Source organism: Podarcis liolepis (genome assembly GCF_965112155.1).
Source record: "Podarcis liolepis genome assembly, chromosome: 11".
In the NCBI taxonomy this organism is placed as follows: Eukaryota; Metazoa; Chordata; class Lepidosauria; order Squamata; family Lacertidae; genus Podarcis; species Podarcis liolepis.
The window spans coordinates 35,540,860-35,566,263 of record NC_139565.1 but is presented as its reverse complement, the minus strand read 5'-3'; the positions used below and the strand labels follow the sequence as shown (position 1 = coordinate 35,566,263).

The following is a 25,404-nucleotide window of genomic DNA, read 5'->3' as shown; positions in this document are numbered from 1 at the left end:
GATAGTCACAAAAAAACCAATGCATTCTTGGGGGACAGCTAAAGTCCCAGTGTGAGAACAGCTGTGGAGCTTATAAGGGCATGTAATGCAGATCTGCTCTTCTAAACTAATTTTCAAGACCATAGGAAGGGGAGGGGATATGCTTGCTTAGTGTTGAGGAAAGCAGATTCTGAATATGCTCAAAAACACCTTTTCCCCATACTATTACAGGTTTCTGGCATGAAAAATAGATTCTGGGGTAGAAATCTGGAGATCTATCTCTATTAATCCACTCCTAATGCTACTTTGACAAAATTAAAATAATTCTGTGTCGGAGGTAACAGATACATTTTTTTTTTAAACAACACATAGAAGATTAAAATGCTCCATGAATGCCGCATCATTAATTAATTGGAACGGCAATATCTGTGAACCAGTTATGGCTGCTGCTTCGGGCAATGCTCTTATTTCAAGTCAGTAATTGAAATTCTGTCTGAGCAAAGACTACGCCAATGCTTCATTAACGCCACTAACCAGTGCATGTAAAAGATCTTGCAATTGAAATGCAGTGTACTACACATAGTAACTTACCTTCCAATTCTGGTGTCTGCAGGAAGATAAGCAGAGTAATTTTCATCTGCAGAAAAAGCAGAGTTATCCAGGGGGTTGACATTATAGTAACAAGGAGGGCTCAAAGCGGGAATTAATGGCCTGGAGAATGGAGGAATTCCAGGATGACTCAATACTTGATGAAAATTCATGCCAACACCTTCCTGGGCTGAATAAGGAGGGATGTACTGCACCACTGTAGCACCGTGGAAGTTTATAGCCTGGCTAATCCTAGTGAAAACAACAGATTGTCCAATAGGAGTCTGGCCTGTGTCAGATGCTGTTCCTTCATTTGGGCTGCATGATTTGCAAGCAATCATTTTAAACATGCACACAGCAATCAGCAAAAAAGTCACGTCTACTGAAAGCACAATAGGCCCGAGCAACTGAGTCCATTCGAAGCGAATGACCCTTTCATATTTTGCACATCCCATCATGGTGAATATAATTCCTACTAGCCCCAAGAACGCACCAGATAAAAGTAGTGTGGCACCAGCTTTGTGGTCATCAGACACCATGAGTTCAGAACTGCTCGGCTAACAAGGAGTGGAGGAAAACACGCAGGGGAAGGCATCTTTAACAGCGCTCCATTCCGTTACTGTGCAAACCTGTCCTGGAATGCCTAGGAAGGAGGGTGTCCTTGGTAGGATGGACCAAGTTTGCACTAGTTATACAAGAACTCTGTTCACAATAGCGCAGTTGGGTAACATTAGACTCTGGACTTAATCATCTCATGGGGAATAGTAATGGAAGCTGTTTACTTATTTATAAATATATGTATACATACATAAAAAGGTAAAGGTACCCCTGACCATGTAAGTCCAGTCACGGATGACTCTGGGGTTGCAGAGCTCATCTCGCTTTACTGGCTGAGGGAGCCGGTGTTTGTCCACAGACAGCTTCCAGGTCATGTGTCCAGCGTGATTAAGCCGCTTCTGGCAAACCAGAGCAGCGCACGGAAACGCCGTTTACCTTCCCGCTGGAGTGGTACCTATTTATCTACTTGCACTATGACGTGCTTTCGAACTGCTAGGTGCGCAGGAGCAGGGACTGAGCAACGGGAGCTCACCCCGTCGCGGGGATTCAAACCGCCGACCTTCCGATCTGCAAGCCCTAGGCTCTGGTTTAGACTGCATTTATAAATTATAGCAGAGCAGTTCACAATTGCACAACAAAACCTTACAACAAAAAAACACATTTAAAAAGTGAAAATCAGAAACCGCTAGCTCTTGTGGAAAGATGTGCTCTTATTTGCCCTGCATAAGCCTGAGTTGAAAGGTTTTCCGAAACAGACAGCACATGCTGAATCTGTGTTGGGAGAGTACTCCACAATACTGGGCCAATGACACTAAAGGCTGTTTCTTGTCAAAGGAGCATTGCCAATTTGGGGAATGAACAACGATGTTCCTGCAGATGATCTCAGTGATCAAGCTGGGATATAAGGGTTCAGGCAGTCCCTGGAGTATCCTGAGCCTTAAGTTGTTCAGGGCTTTGTAAATAACGACAAGGACCCTGAACCTGGCTGGGCAGTAGATGGGCAGCCGGTGGAGATGGTTTCACATATTGTCAGCCTGATGTCCCCCTATCAGCAATCCGGTTACCACATTCTGCACCAGCTGACGTTTCCATTGGGGAAAAAGAGGCACTGCCCCACCAACCGCAGTCTACCCTGAGTCAGCCTGCACCTGCCTGCCTTTATACTTACAATCAGTCTAGGAGATGGTCCTGCCTATTAGCTTCCCCCTTCTCTTCAGCTACCCTTGTATAACTCAGCAGGGAAGAGGAGGACAGAAGTAGAATTAGTTGGCTCTGCCTGCCATTGGCTCTGGCGCCACCTACTGTTGGGCTCTTTGCCTTCTGCCCTATCAGTGACAATGGGCAAGAACCACCACTGTGATAACCGGTATGTATTGCTCCCCAGATACCCACCAGCTTTCTAGATAAGCACAAGTGTAACCTGTTCAGAAGAAAGTCAAGCTGTGCTCAACAGACCTTACCCCAAGGTAAGCATAGATTACAACTAAGAAATCTGAAGCTTCACAGAGAAAAAGATATGGAAGATCACAAACCACAAGGAAAACAAAGCCAGGAATGCGGACACCGGCCTCACATCCTGCTCTGCCAACACCTTCACTTTACATTTTAAAACAAAAAGCTTGACAAGGCAATCCAGATTTGGGCTTTTAAAAAATAAAAATAAAGAAATAGATTATCTGAACCTATGCCAAGTTTCACATTTTAAACCTACTCAACTCATAGTACCACCCTGACTACAGGATTTAAGTGGAGCTTGCTTCTGCTGCCCCAATGCTGAAAACACTTAGAGGCTGCAAAGTGCAGCCTAGGTAATTTCCCTGGCCTTTTCCTTGCATCAGCCAAGGCCACTGAATCTTTGCAAGACCTAGGTCTAGCATGGAATCCAAGGGCTAGACACTGGTCTAAGCAAACTAGGGTGGCGAGACGAAGACAACACAATTGGCAACACTACAGCACCCACTCAGAGCATCTACTGCCCCGCAAGAGACACTGCCTTTTATTCAGGGTTGGCTTCAGGCTTGAAGGGGCCGTCTGCAGACTTCCCTGGCAGTAGCAGGTGAAAAGCTTTATCTGACCTAACCGGATTCCTATCAGATTTGCACATCTTTCTGAATGGCTATTTCTTCTCTTGCAGCTTGCAAAGGTGACCTTGGAAGAGTCTTCTCAGACTGTGTGGCCGAGCCCTTTATGAAGCGTGCCAAAAGGTATTTATTCATTGCTGCATTTTACAATTACTGCTGAGGTACATTTGTTTCTCATAAGGATTATTTCCTCTTTTGGGTCAGAACTGTAATAGGAAGTTCAGTTCTATGATTTCATTTTATAGTTGCTGTTCCCTGGCTAGCACTGCAAAGTTAAGATTAGCACACCTTCTAAGAAGCTGCTCTTTATAGCGTCTCTCCTTGTAAAATCTCTAGGCAGAATGCTGCCATCAGCGTTTCTATGTTCAACATGCCTAACTACATTAGTACAGGCTTCAGAGAGTAACACCAGCTTCCTAACCCTTGTAGTATCTTTCAAAATACTCCCTTGCCTGCCTCTCAAATGCCCTGTGGGGAACATTCTCACAGTCACTGGCTAGAGACAAAGGAAGACGGTTTTTGCCTGCTCATTTTATTTCCCTCTCCGTTTTGGAGTAGTTACTGTAATTATTTAACTTTATTTAAACTCCTAACTCATGACAGAATTGGGAGAATGTCTTTCTGCATAACTACATGAATTGTCATCTAATGAAAGCTCTGCAAAAGCACTCTACCATGCTTCTAACTGAAATTGATTTTATTGGTGCTCACTCGGTCATGAGTAAGTTTGTTTCGTATTGGAGGCTTGTAAAAACATACAATTCATAGCAAACTAGGAACCTGGCAAGTAGCATGATGAATATTTCACAGTCGGGGCACTACTACTTCAGTTAAGCCTTCCTACTTTGAGAAAGTGTTTAGCATTTTCTGCAGAGGCTAGATTCTGGACTGCTTTGATTAATTGCTTTGTAGATTACATTTTCACTGTAATAAGGTTTTTTATGTTTTATAAGAAATATGTGTATTAAATGAAAAATCTGTGTACTGTGGAAGTTCTTGGGAGTCGATGATCACAAACATGTCAAAAATGTGCTCCAGCATTAAAGAAGATAAAAATCTTTTTAAAAGCCTGCAGTGACATCATGCAAAAACAAACCAACAAACCCAAGACACTCAGTATATCACAATAAATGCAGCATGTGTTTACTCATAAGTAAGCCCCATTATGTTCAATGTGTTTTACTCTCTAGTAAGTTTGCCTGGGATTCATTAGAGCTCAGCCTTCCTGTTGCAAACCTGCCAGTTCAAGGTACCTGCAGTGTCCTTTACGCTAAATCTTCTCTAGTAATTCCTGGTTTATAGATGAGCAAATAGCATGTTTCAGTGAGAGAGGTCAAACTCACAGAAGAGGCCTAGTGAAAAATAAATGGGTCCAGTTGGTATAAGCCCTGCACTGTGATTTACACTAAGAGCAATTCGCATGAAATCAGTCATTACCACAGCTGAAGGGTTAGAGCATTAACTCTTTTCATCTCCGATGTAGTGCTCTTAACCACCAGCTAAAACTGATGTTCATGGGGATTATGACTTATGTAATGACTGTGAATGCTCTGAATTAGACACCAAAGCATTTGTTAGTAGGAATGCAAAAGACTTTTACTTTCAGTCTCAATGCATTTCAGACTCTGGGCCCAAATAATTCAGCAAGTGGTAGCTGCTCAGTTTCAACATTTTAAGAGGAAAAATATTTGTAGAACTACTTTTTAATTGACTCTTCGATTGCAGCTTCGACACTTAGACAATGCAGATTAAAGTACATAAGAGGAAGAACAGCACGAGTCAGTTCCCATTTCTGCTGCTGGACTAAGTGGCAGATAGGTCCCAGAGCTAGGCTATAACAAGTGTTATGTATTTGTGCGTGGCCCACCTATTCTTCAGTTGTTTTAGCTGATTTTAGTATTTTGTCGTCGTCATAACCTGCCTTGGGACCTTATGGTGAAGGGTGGGGAAGAAATTCAGTAAAATAATATCAGTCCTGCTGCTCCAATGGGCAGCTCTTTGAGCAGACCAAGGCATACTGTTTCCAAAACTGGTGTGCCAAATATTTCTGGGATGCCCACAGGCAGGGTATGGATACAATAGTGACCCCCCACCACCCCCTTCTGCTGTTGACATTGAGTATCTGATCATGGAGGCAGAGGACCTATCCTCCGTCATTTGCCTAACCCTTTAAAAAAATCCATCTAAACAGGGGGCCATGACCACATCTTGTGACAGCAAAGCCCACAACTTAATTACAAAAAGTGTGAAAAAGCACTTTCTGCCTTCAGCTATGTCCACTCTATGTCCCCCCAGAGTTCCAATATTCTGAGTTGGCGAAGAATTTCTCTCTCATTCTCTTGCCATCATTTAAAATTTAATAACTCTGTATCATGTCCATCCTCAGTTGGGTAGGTACCACAAGCATTACAGGGGAAGCGCAGCTGAAGCTGAACTGAGCCCCTCCCAGGACACACTCCCCCAGTAACATTAAATAAGAACCATGCGATACCATCATGTCCAGAGATTCCCTGCCTGCTGTATGCAGCAGCCAATGAGCTACAAGTAGGGAAACACTGGAGGCTTTATAATGACACATTGTACTAGAGTAGCAGCCATGGATCCTGCGTAACTTGCAGTTTTGGCTCTTATTTCTATAGGCTAAAACTTGCTGTTGGTCACACCACTCAAGTGCTACAGTCACCACGTATATTATGCCATAATGTTTAATCAACTGAAAATCTCACATGTACAATTCATTAACATGAGGGTCAGCCCAAACACACACGCCACATACTCGGTGCTCTGAGGTCTCCAGTGTCTTTACTTTTGAGTTTGTCAACAGCCAAAAAAGGAAAAGGAAAAAGGAAACAGAAAGACAAAGCCACCAGATTTCCCCCTCCTTCTGCTAGATGTGTGCCACAGCACTATGTTCAGATGGTAGCTGACTTGACTTGAGACGTACATTGCTTTGGGTATTCCAGTTACATACAAGGTGCCAAATGAAGAGGTGTTAAGGTGCTGGGTCCTTCAAGTCCCAAGTATTTCTCTGTAGATTGCCTTGGCTTCGTTTTCCAGTAACAGAAGTCTTGGCTTGGCAGGCCTTCTACTTGCTTGCCCGTGGAGCTTGCTGCTCTCCTTGCTGGCTCAAAGCTCCTCCATCTCTCTTGCAGGCTATTTTCACCCTGTAATTTAACAGTCCTCTTTCTCTCCCCTTTTATACACCTTCCCTCTTGAGTATTTCTTACAGCTGGTTCAAAGCGGATGCCAATGGATCATCTGGGTGATGTAAGGAGAGGAAGAAAAGACACATTCATTATTTACAGCTGCTCGTTTGCCCTTATAATTTTGAGATGGCTCAGAGGGATGAGAGAGTGTGGATTAAGTTCTCAGAAGGTGAATCACATCCTGACATTGTATACAGTAGCTCATTCTCTCTTCAAGCGACCAGGTTTGACGCATCAGCATTCTCTGCTCTGCAAAGAAATAACGAAAGGGTACACATGTTGGCATGTTTAATCTCTCTATATTTGCTATTTCGATTTATACCCCGCCTTTCTACATATAGTACCCAAGGTGCCTAAAAGCAATGATGATAATGTTCTATTCACCAAAGTGGTAAAATTACATCTGGTATGGATACAGCCAGTTTAATTCTAACTGGTAGAGGCCAAAGAGTACTTTGCACATGGCGAATTGCTTCATATATATCATCGCCCATGGACAATATAGAAGTGCGAACTTCTGACAGGAAGCCAATCATGCAGTGTTATACTACAATGAAAAAGGACATAGGTACACCCTTCCCATGCCATGGTGCATGCAAATCAGTACACAACAGCAGCACCTGTGAAAGATCTTATTTGTCAAGTAAGAAGAGGCATCCAATCATGCAAAGGGATGCAAAGGCTTCTTGAATTAATATCTAGTTGATTCAGAAAAGATAGGGCAAAGGCTCTGAAATATAATGATGGAAATGATGTAATGTGAAGTGTACATTCAGATGGAATGCCTGTGACTTGTTTAACTTGTTAATAACATTTATATTCTTCCAGGGAGCTCACAGCAGCATAGCACTAGGGTCTGGCACCCAGGTGCTGAGAAAACCAAGAATCTGCTTATTTATTAATTAAAATATTTATAGGCCACCCCCTCATATAAAATATCAGGTGGTATACAGCAAACTCTGCATTAGCCCATGTGCAAAATGCTCAAAAAATTTAAAAGTACAAATGATCTTACCAATTAATAAAAGTGCTGTGGTACGGTGGAGGATTTTCACTTAAAGGCAAATCACTTGTTACCACACTAGGAGTTATTGTTTGCAGTGGACAGTCAGCGAAATAAGGCGGTGGCGGTGGTGGGAATACCATTACAGTATCACCTACAAAAGAAAAATCCAAAACTTTTAAGGTCGAATTTATCTGCAGTTCTCTTTGGAGCAACATGCAAGATAGCCCTACTTGTGATGTGCATTTCATTAAGAATCATCACTCCCAGGCATTAGGGCATCTTCAAATCATTTGATTAAACTCTTATCAGTCTTTCCCTGCTTTTGTTGGAAAACACTTGCACTTTTATTAGCATGCAGAATATTGTTATTATTTATTAAATTTCCACACTGCCCTTCATCAAAGGATCACAGGGCAACTTTAAAATATTTTGAAAATGCTTGGAGATTAAAGCTTTAAGATCTGCATTCGTCTAGACACACAAATGGTGTAACACCATAAACTGGAAGGTCTAAAATGCTGTTGTAGGGGCTACTGAGACAAGTGCTCTCAACACAATGTGAAGTAAAGGTAAAGGTACCCCTGCCTGTACAGGCCAGTCTTGACAGACTCTAGGGTTGTGCGCTCATCTCACTCTAGAGGCCGGGAGCCAGTGCTGTCCGCAGACACTTCCAGGTCACGTGGCCAGCGTGACGAAGCTACTCTGGCGAGCCAGAGCCGCACACGGAAACGCCGTTTACCTTCCCGCTAGTAAGCGGTCCCTATTTATCTACTTGCACCCGAGGGTGCTTTCGAACTGCTAGGTTGGCAGGCGCTGGGACCGAGCAACGGGAGCGCACCCCGCCGCGGGGATTCGAACCGCCGACCATGAGATTGGCAAGTCCTAGGCGCTGAGGTTTTACCCACAGCGCCACCCGTGAAGTAGTATTGCTATTATACTTTGTAAAATAGAATCCATTTCTCTCATTAATTTCACCACTGTTCTGAGGAGTGTACTGTACTTCAAAAGCAGTCCTTGCAACTATACTTTCAGTGCCAGCTTCTGGAGTTTATCTTCTTACCCACCCTGACTTCTTCTTCCACCATTCCCACATTCCGATTCCAAAATTCTTCCCTCCCCTCCTAATCCACCCCTCAAGTGCTGGGGAGGAATGGGGTGTCCTTGCAAGTGTCTCCTGTTGCTGGCATCTAGGGACTGCCCACTTGGAAGACTTCTTGGCTGTGTCATTCACTTACCCACTGTAACTTGAAATGATTCAGGATCCAGCTGCTCTTCTTCATTGACAGAAGACTCCTGGACGAAATTTATGTTTTGTTTCTTTTTAATGTGAGCTATCACAAAGAAACACAATCCAATGAGCACAATCAAAGGTCCCATGGTCTGAACAGAATGAAATCCACAATCCTGGAGTTCAACATTAGAAGTATTGCTATGGTTAAACTGCTGGTAGCGCCAACCTGGGCTACATCCCGGAATCCAAATGCCAAGGACGCTGATTAGCATCCCACTAGTTAAAAATAAAAAACCAAAGACAAGGAACTGAGCAAACTGGCAGTTTCCTCGACAAAAAACAAACCCGTACACCTGGTCATCTTGCAATTGCACCTCTCTGAGGTAGCCTTTAGCTCTCGATTGCGCCAGAATTATACAAACTAGTCCAGTAACAGCAAGCAGAGGCCCAATGATTTTGAGGGCTCCTTTACAGTCACCAAAGGCACCACTTGGGCACGTCTGCAACACAAACATCGAAAGCAGAAATCCAGCACATAACAACGTAATGCCAAAAACGAAAAGGAAAGAGATAAGTTTCCTAGGATGTCCATTATCTCCTTCATGCATGGAACCAGGAACTGGATACATTATTATTATTTTTTTTAAATCCCTCTTCAAACCAAGGAATAACAAGTTTTCTTCTATGGAGATCAGAATGACATTACCACTTCAGTAGGCCTGAGAACGAAAACGAAAAGAGGACTATGATTATTAAGCCAAGGGCAACAACAGATAATTCACATATTGAGTCTGTCCCTTATTTACACCTGCTGGGTGGGAAAAGGATTGCTCCCGGGCAGAGTTGGGGATATGACATGGGAGAAGAGGAAGTTAGCTGAATCCTCTGCTTGCTCAAGGGGTGGTCTTGCCTATGAGAATGCCATGTTACATCAGAATAAGAGGCAGCTCAATTTGAAAATACTTTCACTGAAGTCAGAGTAAAGCTCAAGATGTGAGCCCCACCTTTCCCCTCTCTGTTACCACCTTCCCACCACATACAACGGATGGCAGGAGAGTCTGACCAACTCTGCAACCAGTTGTGGCATTAACCCCAGGAGTACATAAACTAGAATATAGTTCACATACATCAGCATTTGTGGCATAGGGCCATAGCCTTCTGCCTCCATGGCTGGAGAGTTTGGAACACAACAAGTGGGGATTGTTCCCTATTAGGAACTGTGGTGAAGGAGCACACTTTGCACAAACGACAAATGATGAATAAGGCTAGTCTTTTCAGATCTTTTACAGATGCAAATAACTACCAGGAACCTCAAGCATAGGCTGCAAAGACAAGGCACCTCACACAGATAAGCAAGGGGGCAGTGACTCACTAGAGAAAGAGAGCTCATGTCCAGAGTTTGAACCTCGTCTATTTCTAAGGCCCCGAAGGAAGTAAAAAAATAATGTGTGTGTCTTGAGCAACCCAGGGTCTCTCAACCCTCTAGGTGTCCTTCCTCAGCATCTCTCACTTGGAGGTCCCTGGATCAGTATGCAATTTGCAGTGAAGGGCTCTCTGTTGTTTACAATAGTACAAGTAAGCTCCTACCATGCCTTCACAACCTTTCCCAGCCCCAAAGGTAGGTTCTCAGGGGATCAGATTGGGAAAAAGTGTTGGCTGCAAGCAATGGTGGACATGTATCAGTGTTTATCGCTAGTACTGAGGTAGGGCTGCTCACTTTTGCAAGTACCCCTGCTCAGATATCCACATGGCTCTCTCTTGCTACATCAGGGACTTGAGGTTTGTTTTAATGAAGCTAGTAAATGTTGTAAACTTAATTCAGTAGAATTGAATAAACTCTCAGGGTAGCAGAAATGTAGAGAGATCGACATGCTGTGGTGCATGGCTAGAGCAGCAGCCTACCTCAAATCTGGTGCCCTCCAGATGTTTTAGACTACAACTCCCATCAACTGATCATTGGCCATGCTGGAGCTGGAGTCCTAAACATCTGGAAGGCAGCAGCTTAGGGGAAGGTTGGGCTAGAGTGCTGAGCTCTGACTGAGGGAAACCTGAGTTCAGATATCAATAGCTAACAAGCTCTGGGGGCCTTTATGCAATCCTTCTTAGACTAGTGCAGTGTTTCCCAACCTTTTTTGGGCAAAGGCACACTTGTTTCATGAAAAAAATCTCGAGGCACACCACCATTACAGCCCCGTGACGTCAGCGCGCAGCGTCATGCCGGGAGGGACATGAATTGCTAGCAAATTACATAATCACCTCCTTGAGGGCTGGCTCATCTTCTCCGAAGGCAGAACCCCATTAATTAACAGCACAGACTCACACCATAGCCAAGACGGGGGAAAACCTCAGTCATGCACAGTCATGCACATGTGGGGGCTAAATGAGGACGAAGACCGGGCAGAGAGCAGGGTTCAAATCACCCCACCTGGCCAGGACAATCCCTGGGTGCTCCCTTGGGCCACTCGCCTGACCCACCTCGCAGGGCTGTTGTTGCGAGGATAACACGGGGAGAACCACGTGCGCCCCCGGGAGCTCCTTGGAGGAGAAAGCGGGCGATGAATGCAATGCACGAAATATATGAGAGGCGACCAGGTTTTGCAGGTGAGGGGCCCCCGCCAGCCTCCGCTTCCAACACCCGGCGCAACGACGCCGAAGTTTCCCCCCAGGCTCGGCTCGGGGAGCAGCGCTGCTCCCCCCCGGCTCCCCTTCGCCCTCCCGGCTCTCTCTGCCGCCCACTGGGGACCCCCCTCACTTGCCAAGTCCGGAGCGCCGGTGGAAGTTGCATGCATGCATGCAGGGCGCCACGTTGCCATTGCATTGCACTGCACTCCATGCAACGCCTGCACGCAGGCATTGCCTTGCACGCACGCCAAGGGGTCTCCCCGCGGTCCGATGCATCCCCTCCGGCGCGGATGCAGCATTGCAAAAATAAACCACCACCCCCCCGACGCAGCCCTACCTGCCTCCGCCGCTCCGCCTCCGCGGGGATCCCCGGGCTCCATCCTGCCGCCCGATCTCCGTGGGGCCGCAGGCAGGCTGCGCGGGGTCTGCGTGGAAGAGCCCCTGCCCGCCCGGCCGCCGCCGCTGCGCTCATTCCATGGCCGGGAGAAGAGCGCTTCAAACAAAACGCCCAGCCCGTCAGGCCACGCTGGGAAACGTAGTTTGCGCACCCCGTGCGGACGCGGAGCCCAAGGGCGAGGGGACTACGGATCCCGGCAGCCTCCGCGCCGGGGCCGGAGGGGGAGAGGCCGGGTGCAGGGATGGAGGGACGGGTGGGCGAGCGAGTGAGTGAGTGGCAGCCGCCAAGCCTTGGCCGAGAGCCAGGAAGGGCCTCCCCGGAGGAAGAGGAGGAGGAGGGAGGCGCAGAGTGGGAGGGAGGGAGGGAACCCCAGGGGTCATCTAGTGACGGCGCCCCAATCGAAAATTTGACTTTAAAAAAAAAATCTTTTGAATTTTTTAATTTTTCCCGCGGCACACCAGGCAACATCTCGCGGCACACTAGTGTGCCGCGGAACAGTGGTTGGGAAACACTGGACTAGTGTACCTCACAGGGGTGCTGTGGGGGGTAAAATGGGCCAACTCCATGTAAGATGCATTGAGCATCTTGGGATATAAATGTGACAGACAAATAAAGACCATGGCAGGCAGTCAGGAAGAGGAAAGGATTTGCATGCACTTAGAAGTCCAAAGTCCATTTGCAACTATTAAAACAGAAAGCAATCACTCATTTGTGTGGCTGGTCACAACACGAGTTAAATTGCAAACCTTCACACCTGTAAAAATGTAATTATGATTGCAAGGATTCCTTGTAAGGAAATAAAGGACTGCAGAGAGACCATGAAGAAAAATGCAGTTTGCTTCCTAGCCCCAAACCCACGAGCACAAAACAGGCCAGGATTTTACTCCTCAATGTGATATACATGATCCAGAGGGGATGAAATAGCAGGTCCCCATCTTCCCCAGCACTTTATCCTAGCTGGATTGCATAAGAGGGTTTATTCCATGTGATCAGCTTCAGCTCATAAGGCAACAACTTCAACCCTGCTCTTACCTCTAGGCACCTGCCCTCAATAAAGGAGAAAAATGACAACACTCTGGCATCATGCAAGACATGTTAAAATTATAAACCAAATGGTTCCACCTATCAGAGACATATTGGGGAACAGCACAGACTAGCCAAAATATCCCAGTCCCTGTGTGGATACAAGTAAAAGATTCCTTCCAGGAACACCAACACAGGGGGCGGAGCTTAAGAAGTCACATGGTGCTTTGTTTAAGGATTTTTGGGAATAGTAGCTCTGTAAGGGGTAACCTACAGTTCCCAGGATTCCCTGCGGGAACTAATGCTTTTTACATGTATGGTGTGTATGAAGCCTTTGCTACAGCTCAACAGATCTGGATCTGTCCAGTGTTCATATGAGAAACTGTCCGATAAGCCCCTTGTAGGCTAATATAAGCTTCTTGAAGTGATAAATTAGGCAATGAACATTGCTGTAGGGTAAGGTAATTAATGCTGTGTACACATTCCTGTTTACTCTGTATCCAATGCATCCCCACTGGAAGCAGTGTACACCCAATGTTAACTCACATCTTTCCTCTATGTATCCTGTAATTTCTTAGGAAATGCTGTGCTTTGATCATGTGTATTTTCTCCAAACCAGCTTCGATCCAAATGGGAAAAAGAACAACTTAGCTGTGTTTTAAGCCCATAATGCATAAAACACCTAAAAGCTATACACTGTGAAGAATTTACATCTTGCCCCTTGCAAGGGGCTCTGTAAGATTTTCATAACGCAACGACAGCTCTTTTACTCCATCACAAGGGAACAGCATCCCTGGTCCCTATTGTGGGGATATTGAAAAGAATGGAACACTTACAGGAGTATGAGCTTTTATGTATTTAAGAGAATTCGTATACCACTTAATTGTAAATAGAACCTCTAAACGGTTTGCAGAGGTTTTACACGTGTGGAATAATTGTGCTCAGGATGGGATACAGGAATGTGCCTGAACTCTCTGATTATCCGTGTGCAGAACGGGGTGGGCAGAGAGAGAAAAGCAACATACACATTCTGTGCAGTTTAGTTTGGCATTGCAGATCCTCAGGTGTGCCAAAGGGCAGCATGCCCTTTAAGTCCCTAAAGACACTGCAACGAAAAGCGCCCCACTCGCAGATAGGATGCTTGTGCATGGAGGTTTTTCCAGAAGTGATTTCTTTATATGTTTGGTAAATTTATAGCATCAAACTGGAAGCAGAGTAAAGCCTTCCATAAACAAAGCTTCATACTTCCCTTCTAAAACATGATAGAAAGTCCTAAGACCAGGACAAATGGAATTAATTTGAAATGATATAAAGTCTACATAAAAGCAAAATATGGACGTCTTTATTGCTGTTTTAGAGGAAGTGTCCTTTCCTCATCAATCTTGTAGCAATGTAATTTAGCAGACACAAATATATATAAAAGGGAAGTTGGACATATTTTTTTAATTCTTTCAATACCACAAAAGAATGAACACAAAGAACTCTCTGTTGTGGGTTTCACATTGGGAAATCTAGTGCCTATGCTAGAAAATTTATATAGTTTCATTTTCAATGAACTTTAATCTGTAAAACTAAGGAAGTTCTACCATAACACATTAAGAGTGCTTATTTGGTTTTTGATGAAGTCATCAAAACTTGCCAACCCCACAACCCCCACATTGTCTCAACGTAGAATGTGCCAACTGTACAATTTGAAGATCTGGCATTTATGTGCTACCCAAATTTACCCATAGTGAACTGCAGCAAAGGAGAGAGGAAACTAGGATTCGAAGTATTAGTGAACCTAAGGTCATATGCCATGGGAATTATGAAGTCAAAACAGTAGAAAAGATCCATGATGTACACTGTGGCTCCAACCCAATGTGTATTTACTCAAGAGTAACTCCATGAGACTTTGGCGTAAACATGAACAGGATTCAATAGAAACCTCTGAATTAATCTCTCTGAATTAATTTCCTGACACTTAACAGACACTAACACAGAATTAGCTAAAATGTGTAGTGATTAAATCCTGTTTAAAGCCAACTCAACAGCTGTAATGACTGACCAGAACTCCAAGGGATTTCACCATCAGTTAACAGTGAGCTTTGCTCCCATACATTTCAGAAGTAAGGGGCTTACTCTCAAGTAACTGGGTACAGGACAGCAACCCAAGTGTAGCTGGATCTGGGTTAGAATACGAGATACCTGCCACCCGCAGACTCCCCCTGAAAACTAAGGAAACCAAAACTTTATTGAATTAGGAGCTTTAACTGGATAACTAATAATAATCTTGTGTGTGTTTATAAAGTGGAGTTTTTAGTTTGTTAAAACTTGCTGAAGCTTTAGGGTTGCTGCCCCTTTGTAAACCAAAACCAAAACACAACACCCTTTTGAGAAAGAATCATAGTTCAGTGGAAGAGCACATGCTGTGCATGCAGGTGGTCTCAGGTTCACCCCCTGGCATCTCCAGATACGGTGGAGGAAAGACTCCTGCCTAAAACCCTTGAGAGCGACTACTAGTCAGAGTAAACAATACTGAGCTAGAGGGACAGGTAGTCTGACTCAGCACACAGCAACTTCCTATGTTCCTAACAATACAGTGAGATGTGAGGTCCTCATTCCATCAAAAATTAAGGACAAAGAAATGAATGGGCTTCTACCTACAACGCAAGCAGGAGATTGCATATGACATGTACTTTGTGGCTTCCAATATATGCAGTTATCTATGCTAAAGACTGATAGCATTAAAAGCTAGACATTATTCAAAATCAAGAGTAGCTCTGGATGTTAATAGATTGCTGCCAGACAGATGCACAAGTGACTTTTTTCATTCAATATAGATGTTTATTGATAATGACTGAAGAAAAGATAAACACATGAGGAACACGTAGCTCATAGACAAGGGGTGAAGAGTCTTCAGCCTTCCAGTTGTTGTTGGACTTTGACTCCCTTCAGCCCCAGTGAGCACAGCCAAGGGCAAAGGATGATGGGAGTTGCTGTCCAATAACATCAGGAGAGTCACTGGTTGCCTGCCAGAGATGCATATAAAAGTATGCCTTAGCAAGCAGCCATGCACAAGTGCACCTTTGAAACTTATAAGAAAAGATTAGGGTACATATGGCTGGAAGCACTTCTGCAATTAAATCTGAAGCTTTTTTTGTAATCAAATAGGCACATTTGTTAAAGTATTGAATTGCATTTGGGAGACCTGGTTCAAATATCCACTCAGCTGTGACCTTCGGCCAGTCACTGAGTCTCAGCCTAACCAACTTGCAAGGTTGTTGTGCAAATAAAATGCAGAAGTGGGTGCTCCTTGGAGGAAAGGCAGGAAATAAATGAAATATTATTCGTTTTTTTAATGCTGAGTCAACAGGAGCAAAACACCCCTAAAGGATCTGTTGACATGCCCCTACTGAAGAATGAGTTCAGCAATGACTTTGAAACATTCTTTTCTGCAAGTATGCATATTTCCCCATTTAGATTGCTAACTTTTTTTACACAGCTTGCATGCATCCCCTTTCCCCATAACAAAACATTAAGAATGCCCAAACTCATTGTGTGCAGTGTTTGTGAAAGGAGGGAAATCAGTTTGCTAGTAAGACAATAAATGTTGTGTCATCCAACTACAGTTAGCAGGTAAGGAAGGGAATATACTAATCCGATCTGGCACCAGCAACCTGTACACGGCAGACATAGTTGCTCCTGGGTGTTATTGGTTCAGCAGTAAAGGTAAGGGCAGAGAGCATGACCTGTGAAAAGGAGACAGCATAGGAACATAGGAAGTTGCCTGATACAGAGGCACAGCAATGGTCCATCGCTACTGACTGACCGGCAGCTGCTCTCTACGGTTTGAGACAGGGCATGACTTTCCCAGCCCAGCAGATGTTCTACCACTAAGCTGCGGCCACACTGCATGGGGCAAGAGCGCCCATTCCTCCGCGTGAAGAGCGGCGACCCCTTGCACCCAACGAGGACACCCTGCAACCCCGGCCTGAGAAATGAAACGAGTCAAAAGCGCGGCCTTTTTCCAAGGACACACCTGGCGGGCAAGCGCCCAGCCCGAGACACAAGTAGGCGCTTTTACGCACGCCATGTCCACCCCCGTGATGGTCGGCACGTATCAACCCTCCCACCACCACCTTAAACGCCACCCAGAGGAGTGCGGCAGCATGACAGGAAGCTGTGAGGGGGGGAGAGAGAAAAGCTGCAATACCCTGAGGATGGGGAAAGCGTCGGCCCTCGCCTAATGCACCCGGAGGAAGGCGGGTGGGCTGTTGTTTTCCTCCCCAGAGGCGGGAAAGCTCCAGCCTCTCATTGTCGCTCTGGGGGAAAGGGAGCCTCTCTTTCGCCTCCTGCACCTCGGCCCCCGCCGCCATTCCCGCCACGGCACCCATGATAGGCTCCCCCACCTTCGCCTCTCTTCCCCCCCTCCGCCTCTTGACCCGAGAGAGGTTGCTGGCGGCGCAAGAAGCGCGGCGAATACCTCCAAGCAGAGCGGCTCGAGGAGCGCCGCCTTCTCTTCGCTGGGGGGCGCGGAGTGAGGCGCTGCGCCGCTGGCCGACAGCCGGGCCGCCTCCCTTCGGCGTCGGGGGTTGACGTCGCTGGGTTGGGGCCGCCCGGAGTGACCTTGAGCGGGAGCCGCGCGGTGATTTTCCCCCCTCTTTCCCTTCGGTCTCCGCTTCTGAAGGGAAAGAGAGGATTCTTTACCCGGCCAGCGCGCCGTCCTGTGCGAGGCAAGCGCGCCCTCTGGGGTGGAGAAGAAGCCCCCTCAGCACCGGGCGGGGAGGCGCGCCTGCGTCCGCCAAGCGGAGGGCGGCGACTGGGCAGGGAAAGTGCCTGAGGGCTGGGAGAGCAGGAATGGGGGGACTCTGTGGCTGCCCGGAGGGGTCCCTCATGCTAGGCGCCCCCTTCGTTGGAGGGCACGGAAAGAAAGTGGGGGTTTAAATTAGCAGGACGTTCAAGGAACAGAAACCCCTCTAGTCCGCAGGTGCAAGCCAACTATTTCATAGCCAGGGAGAATAAAGCTGCCACCTAAATAAATAAAAAATACACCCCAAGTCTTTTAGATAACTTTGTATATATTCAATGCAATAAGAAAGGGCCATGCAGGAAGAAGCCAGGCTTCAACTTCCCATTTTCCGTCTTGGGTTCTCTGTGGCAAACAGGCACATTTCATACTGTCACATTTTAAACGGCTGCGGGTTCACCAGAAAATGTATACAGTAGTGGAAAAGACAGTGGCACTGGAGCTCTAGAAAATTAATTACCGTATACGAGTTTATTGTGGAATCGGTATTGCTCCCACCTCAAGTCAAGCACATCCTGGTCAAAATTCCAGCTCCTACTTTTTTAACAGCAGGAAGCTTGTGATCTACAACCACTCCTTAGTGCCTTCTGTCTTTTATCATGTGTGATTACGTTTTGGTGGGTGATAGGTATCTTTGCGCCCCTTTCCATTTGCTCTGCACCAGAGTACAACTCAGCCATTTAGTTCTACAGACCCCAACACCAAAGGAAACCTCCAGTATAATCACCATGAAACGTTAGCTGGATGTGTAAGGCAGATCATATTTCCTTTTGCACACTTCTTAGTAATTAATTTTTAAAAGTATGCACACTCTGGTTCAGAACTACATGCATGCCCAGCATGGGAGAAGGTAGCAAGAGTCAAGGGAGGAGTGTGAGAGAGGAAGGACAGAAAAACAGGGCAGGTATATTCTATCAAGCTCTGCTTGCTGGTATGGATGGCAGAACAGCAATGAATGTTGAATGAAAAATAAATGCATGGAAGCTAATGTATCAGATGTATACAGAGAAAAATCAGAATGACACATTTGCAATATGAAGTTCTTCTGTGGAAGCATCCTAAGTACAGTAATAATAATAATAATAATAATAATAATAATAATAATAATAATAATAATATAGTCTAATACCACTTCTGAATCTTTTCAGGATTGAGTTTCGGTTTGTTGACTCACATCCAGCTTCTAAACACCGGCCTAGCACCTCAGCTGCCTTTCCTGATTCAGATGGAACAGAGTTACTTGTCCTTCACATACTGATGACACTTCACGTCAAATGACAGCTCCCATGGGCTTCGTATAGATGTTAAATAGCATGGGGAACAAGATGGAACCCTGCAGGAGACCACAGGAAAACTGCCATTGCCTTGAACAGTGCCCCCCTACTTTCTGGAAATAACTGTGGAGGTAGGAGTAGAACAATTTAAGTACAGTACCCCTAGTTCTCATGTTGAGCCCCTCCAGAAGGATATCATAGTATTTAATGGTATCAAAAGCCTCTGCAATATCAAGCAGAATGAGCAAGGCTACATGCCCTCCTTCCATCTCTATCCTGACAAATGTAATTAACCAGGGTGACAGAGGTAGCTATGACCTGTCCTGAAGCCAGACAGAGATGGATCCAGACATTACAACTCCTCCATGTATCCCTGAAGCTGGACTGCCATCACCCTTTCCAACACCTTTCACTTGATGGGTATATTTGTCATTGGGTGGTAACAGTTCATGGTCCAAGGATGTTCTCTTAAGACGGCAGTCCACTCTCCAGTAATTGTACATTTAGATGGTCTACATTTGCCAGCTTGCAACTAAGGGATCATTCTTACATTGTAGTGATAGTATAGCTGCCACTGAGATCACAAAGGACTCCTAACCAAATGGGCAGCTATTTTCAGAAGCGGTACATCGACCCAGGCTACTGTGGTAGGATCCAGCCAAGTGTAGGATTTTTACTACAGTAATTTATGATGGGTTCAATGAAATGGTTATCCTGTTTTTCAAGTGATTTTTACCAAGCTAGGAAGGTCTGAATTCAGAACACTTTGCTGGTATGGTTGAACTCATTCTAGCAAATAAATAAAATGTTTCACGCAAAAAGTATTTTAGATTAGAAACTTGCACTCTCACGTTCATGGAGGTAGCCACGCCAGAATAGTTGGCATAGCTAACCTGTGGAACGCCAAATGCTGCTAGACTACAGCTCCCATAATTTCTGGCCTTTTGCCATGCTGCCTGGAGTTGATGGGAGCTAGAGTCCAAGAGGATTTGGAGGACCTCAGGTTAGCAACTACTGCCATGTAAAATTGGCTCCTTGTTGTATAAAAAACAAATATACAGGTTATGTAGACACAAAGTTTATAAGCTCCCAGTTTAACCAGCTCAGGTCTTCCACTTCTAAGCCGCTTTGGAAACACAGTTTTATACATTGTATAAACAGGCCCTGCCACATATTCTTTTGATGACAGTTTAGCTAACTGGCCAGGTGACCTGGCCATGAAAGGAGATATGCCTACCCTATGCAAATACAGTCGAAACTCCGTTTACATAACCCTCTGGTTACATAAACTTCAGGATGCAAGCACAGCAAACCCGGAAGTATTTTATCGGCTTTGCATGCACAAAACCGGTCTTTAGGTTGCGGAAAACTATGGATCCAACTGGACCTCCGGAATGGATTCTGTCGGTGACCAGAGGTACCACTTTACTGTTCCCATTGTTTGAGCAAACACCGAATAACTAAAATAAACCTGGATGGTGAAAGTATGTTGCCTCTGTGAGGTTACTTCTGGTTTATCACCAGAGACACAAAAGAAAGGACTTGACACTTTAACATGGCAGGAATACAAACTGCAGAAACAGTGTATTTGGCACTGGAATAGATGTAGATAAGAAAATACAGACTTTGAAATTCTTGAGTGAAGCCTGTTGGCTCTTGCTCTCAAATAATGTATACTGTATACACTATCACAGCTAAAAGACAAGGTTGGGACACTTAATAGAGTACTTCAACTCTGGCGTCACAAACTTTGAATCAAAATAATTTATAATAAAGCTAGTAATGCAGAAAAGCAAAACAAAGTCCATTTGTGACAGTGGTTGTTACGGTGCCCTTATGGTAGTTGTTGCAGCTGATATTGATGTTTAAGAGGATATATTATCTAATAGTTATCTGTGTGGCCCTAAAATGTGGATATATTTTTTTACTGTATTTTTGCATTAGATTTTTATTGGTGATATTCTTAGGTTGTAAAATGTTTAGATATTTTCTTTGAAATGTGAAGTGGTATATAAACTACATAGCCCAAGGATTCTGAAGAAAAAGAACTTGCTTCCTAGATCCAGTCAATCATAAGTCTTGCTGGTTCAATGGAACTTCCTCCAAAAGAAATCTGCAGAATGGCAGTCTTACTGCCTCTTTGGGAATTACTCAGTATGATGGCATGTCATAGCAGTGGTGCAGATAAATCATCCTTCTTCCTGCCTGACTTCTCCAAGTGGTGAGCACCAGTAATGGTGTTAGCCTGTGAAAGCACACAAAGTTTCCATCTAATTCCTCCCCTTACTAACAGGAAGGGGAAGGAAATAGCAGGCACCCATTTAGGAGAAGGAAGAGGAATGCCTTCTTTAAAATCAGGGCACATTTAAAACCAATGATGGGATCTTTGATTAGTTACTGTAGCTCTGCTTGTTATGTTTCCAAACACACCCTCTTTTTTTGGTTCTAGCAAAGCACCTGGCCTCCTGAAAATGGCGGCATAAATGCAAGAGTGTGTGTGTGGTGCATGTGTGTGTGTGTGTGTATCTAAGAATGCACACCCATATCATCCTATTGTGCCTGAATTTTCAGATACAGGATACACTGTGCAATGTTATGTCATATACCTTACCCTCCATTCCCACAACTTTCTTGTATGGGAGGAAAGGAAGTAGAAAACCAAACCATTTTCTGGTAGTAGATAGGTAGCCGTGTTGGTCTGCCATAGTCAAAATAAAAAAATTCCTTCCAGTAGCACCTTAAAGACCAACTAAGTTAGTTCTTGGTATGAGCTTTCGTGTGCATGCACACTTCTTCAGATACACATGTGTATCTGAAGAAGTGTGCATGCACACGAAAGCTCATACCAAGAACTAACTTAGTTGGTCTTTAAGGTGCTACTGGAAGGAATTTTTTTATTTAAACCATTTTCTGTTAAGTGGAAAGACAGACTGCTTTTGGCATAGGACCTACTCTAAACCCGTTGCTTCCTTTTGCCAAATCCCTTGAGTTTTTAAAAACAAAAATGGTACAAAGATCCCATGAAGTTTTTCTGTCCAATGAGCCCCTACAGAAAAATAAAACCATCTGCCCATAGGAGGCTGCTAGGTAGCATTTAGGTATCATTTAAAAGAAAAGGAAAAAAACCTATTGTATCACATGCTTTAATAAAATACAAACATGTTAAAAGTATTTCCTTTGTTTGAAAAACCAACACATTTTATGTGAGAAGACTGTCCTTGACCTGAGATAGCATATAAACAGCAGAGTCAATTTATAAGTTATATATTATATGTTTATTATGGGGTGCAATATTTTTTACATTTTGTGAAAGATCAGATGTATTTACAATTTTTCTAGGAGATTTATATTGCTCTAATTTACAGTTCATACAAACCTAAAACCCTTTAGAGTTGTGTTTACAAATTCTCTCAAGAGGCAGCTATAAAACGGATCACTTTTATAAAGAAGCAAGATCCAGCTTGCTACATGCAGTTTTTCAGATATTTGTGGTTTTATACAATTTCTAGAGTTCTTTACAAATATGCTAATAAACTTGTATGGCTTCAGAATTGTAACCTGCACTCTTTGCGAATGTATGTTTGAGAACACTTGGTATTAAGGCTAGATCAAAAGTGCTGAAACTTAGCTTTTGCACGAATTTAGAAATAATACACGATTAATAATGAAAAACAAAATAAACTGAATTTCAATAGTAAGGATTAAACTGTTCAAGCAGTTTTGATTGCATTAGCAGATTACAATTAAGATTCTGGTAAAAGACTGTACCTTTTGAAATGCCAATTTATGCCAATTTTAGTTTAAAAATTCTAGTAATAATTCAGTAAAGACTAACATTTTTAAATATGAAAATCCAATATATATTGCTGCAATGAAATCCCAGTTAAGATTTGATAAAACAATCAAAACATTTAAAAAGCAAACTAATTCACTATAAATCTTTTGACTGCAACCCTACACTTAGTTATGAATGTATAAAATATGACTAGGCTAAAATATTCAGCCCAGAGTTTTTTCAGCATTTTGGAGGCAGGGCAGTGGGGGACGACTCCCACCCAAGATTAATCTGGTCTTCAGAGAATGGGTGAAATCAAAGAATATTGGGTATGTGGTGTGGGATTACCGTTAAAGAGAAGGTGGCATTTTTATTTTTAAGGGGGGAAGCTTTGCTGTCGTTCAAGAGCCAATTGGGTTGCCTTCAGCAGCTTGGCAGCCTTCCCTTTGAAATTAGGGACAGAACACCCCATGGAAACTCTACTATATCATTGACCAGTGGTGACAGACACCTCTTTTCCTTCCAAGAGTGCTGCTGGGAACAACACTATGTCATGACAGTGTGTCATTCTTACAGGACATTCTGTTTCTAATTTCAAAAGGAACACTGCTCAGGGCAACACCACTTGAAATGGCAGTAAATGGTTTATTTTTCTGTTTGTTAAAAATGAAAAAAAAAACCTTCAGCCACTTTGTAACACAAGCCCATCCTCCAGCCAGAAGTTCCTAAATTTTGTTCCTGTCTCCCCAAAATCTCTGATATTCTGTCTCCTTTTGCAGGAGATTAAAGTGGGGGAGAGGGGAAGACAGGATACTTGGCTCAGCTTGAATATAAAATCCTTTGAAATCTATGTAACACGTGCACTTGCCACTAGTTGCAGCCTTTATAGTGTGTTCCCATTCTCCAAAACTTGTGGCTAAGAGCATTATATATCTACATTTTATATATAAAGCTGACTGGTCAATCCAATACTGATTTTATAAGCATTTTTATATTTAATTATTTCCCCCCTAGACACTGCAATTCAGAAGTGCACAGAATTCCACACCCCCTTAACTTTTTATTTCAGGATTTAACAAGTTCTTAACAACACAATACATAGCAAGCTTTAAAAGTATGAATTTGTGCTAAAAATGATCCCACTAGATCACTTCTGTTGATGTTTAGAGCCACTGTGTTTAAAAAGTGATGAATCCAAACATTCAAATGCCAAGTTTATCAATTTTGTTGAAATTAGCATGAATGACAATTTTTGTTCTGCTCAAAATAAACATTGAAAAATATTACGTCTCTAAAGCTACTACATTTACATTCATGTCACCTTTGAAAGCACTTGAAACTTCAAAACTTTATAGTTAGCAAAAGGGAATGCTATAATTATTCTTGTATAAATTGTTTTAAACTTATTTAACACACCTTCAGGATTTTACACATCTTTGGTGATACTGAAGTTGAATTTTGATATCAAGTTGTTTTTCTGTGAATATATAAAAGTCAAGCAGTTCCCTTTACAGTGGCTGCATTTATTGCATTCAACCCACAAGGAAGCAATGTAATATTTTAGCGGCTGTTTTAGAGTTATTTGAAGTTTCCCTTCCAAATCCCTGCTTTAGGGAATTATGTAGTTGTACATATTACACAGAAAAACATCAGCTTTTCTGTATGGAAGATCTACACATTGAAAAAAAGAAATAAGAGGCATATAGACATTTTGATAGGCACAGTTTTTAAAAGGCACAAATGTTACACATTCCATATAAAAATAAATTAATCTACAGCATTAATTAAAAATTACAACTCCCATAAAGTTAACTAATGGCAGAAGTAAATATCTGTTGTCTGTTGCAATTTTTTTAAAAAAACATTGCACTTTACATTTTTAAAACCATCTTTTATAAAATAATATACACTTAATTATATATGGTATATGAAAATCAAGTTATTTTGTATACGTATCTCTAACCAGATATGGCACATGAATATACAAGAATGAAAAAAAAATTACTTTGCCACTTTTTTAAATGAAATGGCAATATTGAAACTGGAAAAAGTATACTTCAGTAATATTTATAGAAAGCTAAAATAATGTGGTTGCTTTTGGTATCACAAAGCACCACACCTTTTAAATACCAGAAATGACTGCTATTTTGGCTTTGAGGCTACATAAGTATTAAGCATTTGCGTAATCTTGTTTCCCAGTATATCAGCTGACCACCTACAGATAGTGTTGGAGTTCACTTCAGTGCTAATAAAATAGAGTTTGTTTTAAATGACTTATTTTGGAAAGTGCATTTTTGTTGGATATAAGACTCAAAAACTAAGCAACACATTTTTTAAAAAATAAATGCATGTTAAAATAGTGTTGGAAAGGTAGTAAAATAGTGAATTTCTATTCATTGAGAGAACTCATTTCCCCCCACACTGGCTCATCAGCAATCTGCCATATATCGACCTGAAAGACAGAAAAAGCTTCTGTAGTTAATACCTTTTCAATAAAGTGAAAAACAGTTATACTAATTACTTACAAACAATTTTCTTCTATTTAAAGATAACAACTAAGATCCACTTGTCACATACAAACAGCCCTATTTGCTAAAGCTGCTAAAATATGCTAGCTATATAAAAGACAATGCTGTAGACTGTGCAGGCGATTCATTAATTTGACTTATTGTAAATTGATGTATATCTATATTTCTTTTAACAGCTTTTAATTGACTTGTGAATCTATAATTGAATTTGTAATGGCTTTAGTCAAACACAATAAATGATTTACTGATTACTGAGCTAAGGCTATAGTTTTAAATTACCGTATTTTGCCGCGTAATGGTCACATTTTTTGTGCCAATTTTTCCCTTCAAAAAAAGGGGGGTGCGTC

At 43.1% G+C, this 25,404-nt stretch overlaps 3 protein-coding genes across 4 annotated transcripts in view; all 3 read right to left on the bottom strand.

The window, feature by feature from the left end:
- Nucleotides 1-345: 345 nt before the first annotated feature.
- Nucleotides 346-5,793, bottom strand: TMEM174 (transmembrane protein 174). The gene has a single exon (XM_083465557.1). It carries the CDS (start codon nucleotides 1,104-1,106, stop codon nucleotides 567-569), a length of 540 nt encoding a protein of 179 aa, XP_083321683.1. The 5' UTR covers nucleotides 1,107-5,793; the 3' UTR covers nucleotides 346-566.
- Nucleotides 5,794-5,893: 100 nt separating this feature from the next.
- On the bottom strand, nucleotides 5,894-17,580 carry TMEM171 (transmembrane protein 171). Its single transcript, XM_083465516.1, is given in 6 exon segments — nucleotides 5,894-6,566; nucleotides 6,568-6,624; nucleotides 6,628-6,660; nucleotides 7,430-7,569; nucleotides 8,654-9,368; nucleotides 17,157-17,580. Coding segments are annotated over 5 exon segments (981 nt in total). The 5' UTR covers nucleotides 9,279-9,368; nucleotides 17,157-17,580; the 3' UTR covers nucleotides 5,894-6,440.
- Nucleotides 17,581-22,006: 4,426 nt separating this feature from the next.
- FCHO2 (FCH and mu domain containing endocytic adaptor 2) overlaps nucleotides 22,007-25,404 on the bottom strand; it is a 63,842-nt gene continuing 60,444 nt past the window's right edge. For both annotated transcript variants that reach the window (XM_083465244.1, XM_083465243.1), the window contains one exon: nucleotides 22,007-24,981. In XM_083465244.1, the coding sequence (XP_083321370.1) occupies nucleotides 24,959-24,981 (23 nt within the window). In that variant the 3' untranslated portion in view covers nucleotides 22,007-24,958. The remainder of the gene's footprint in view (nucleotides 24,982-25,404) is intronic.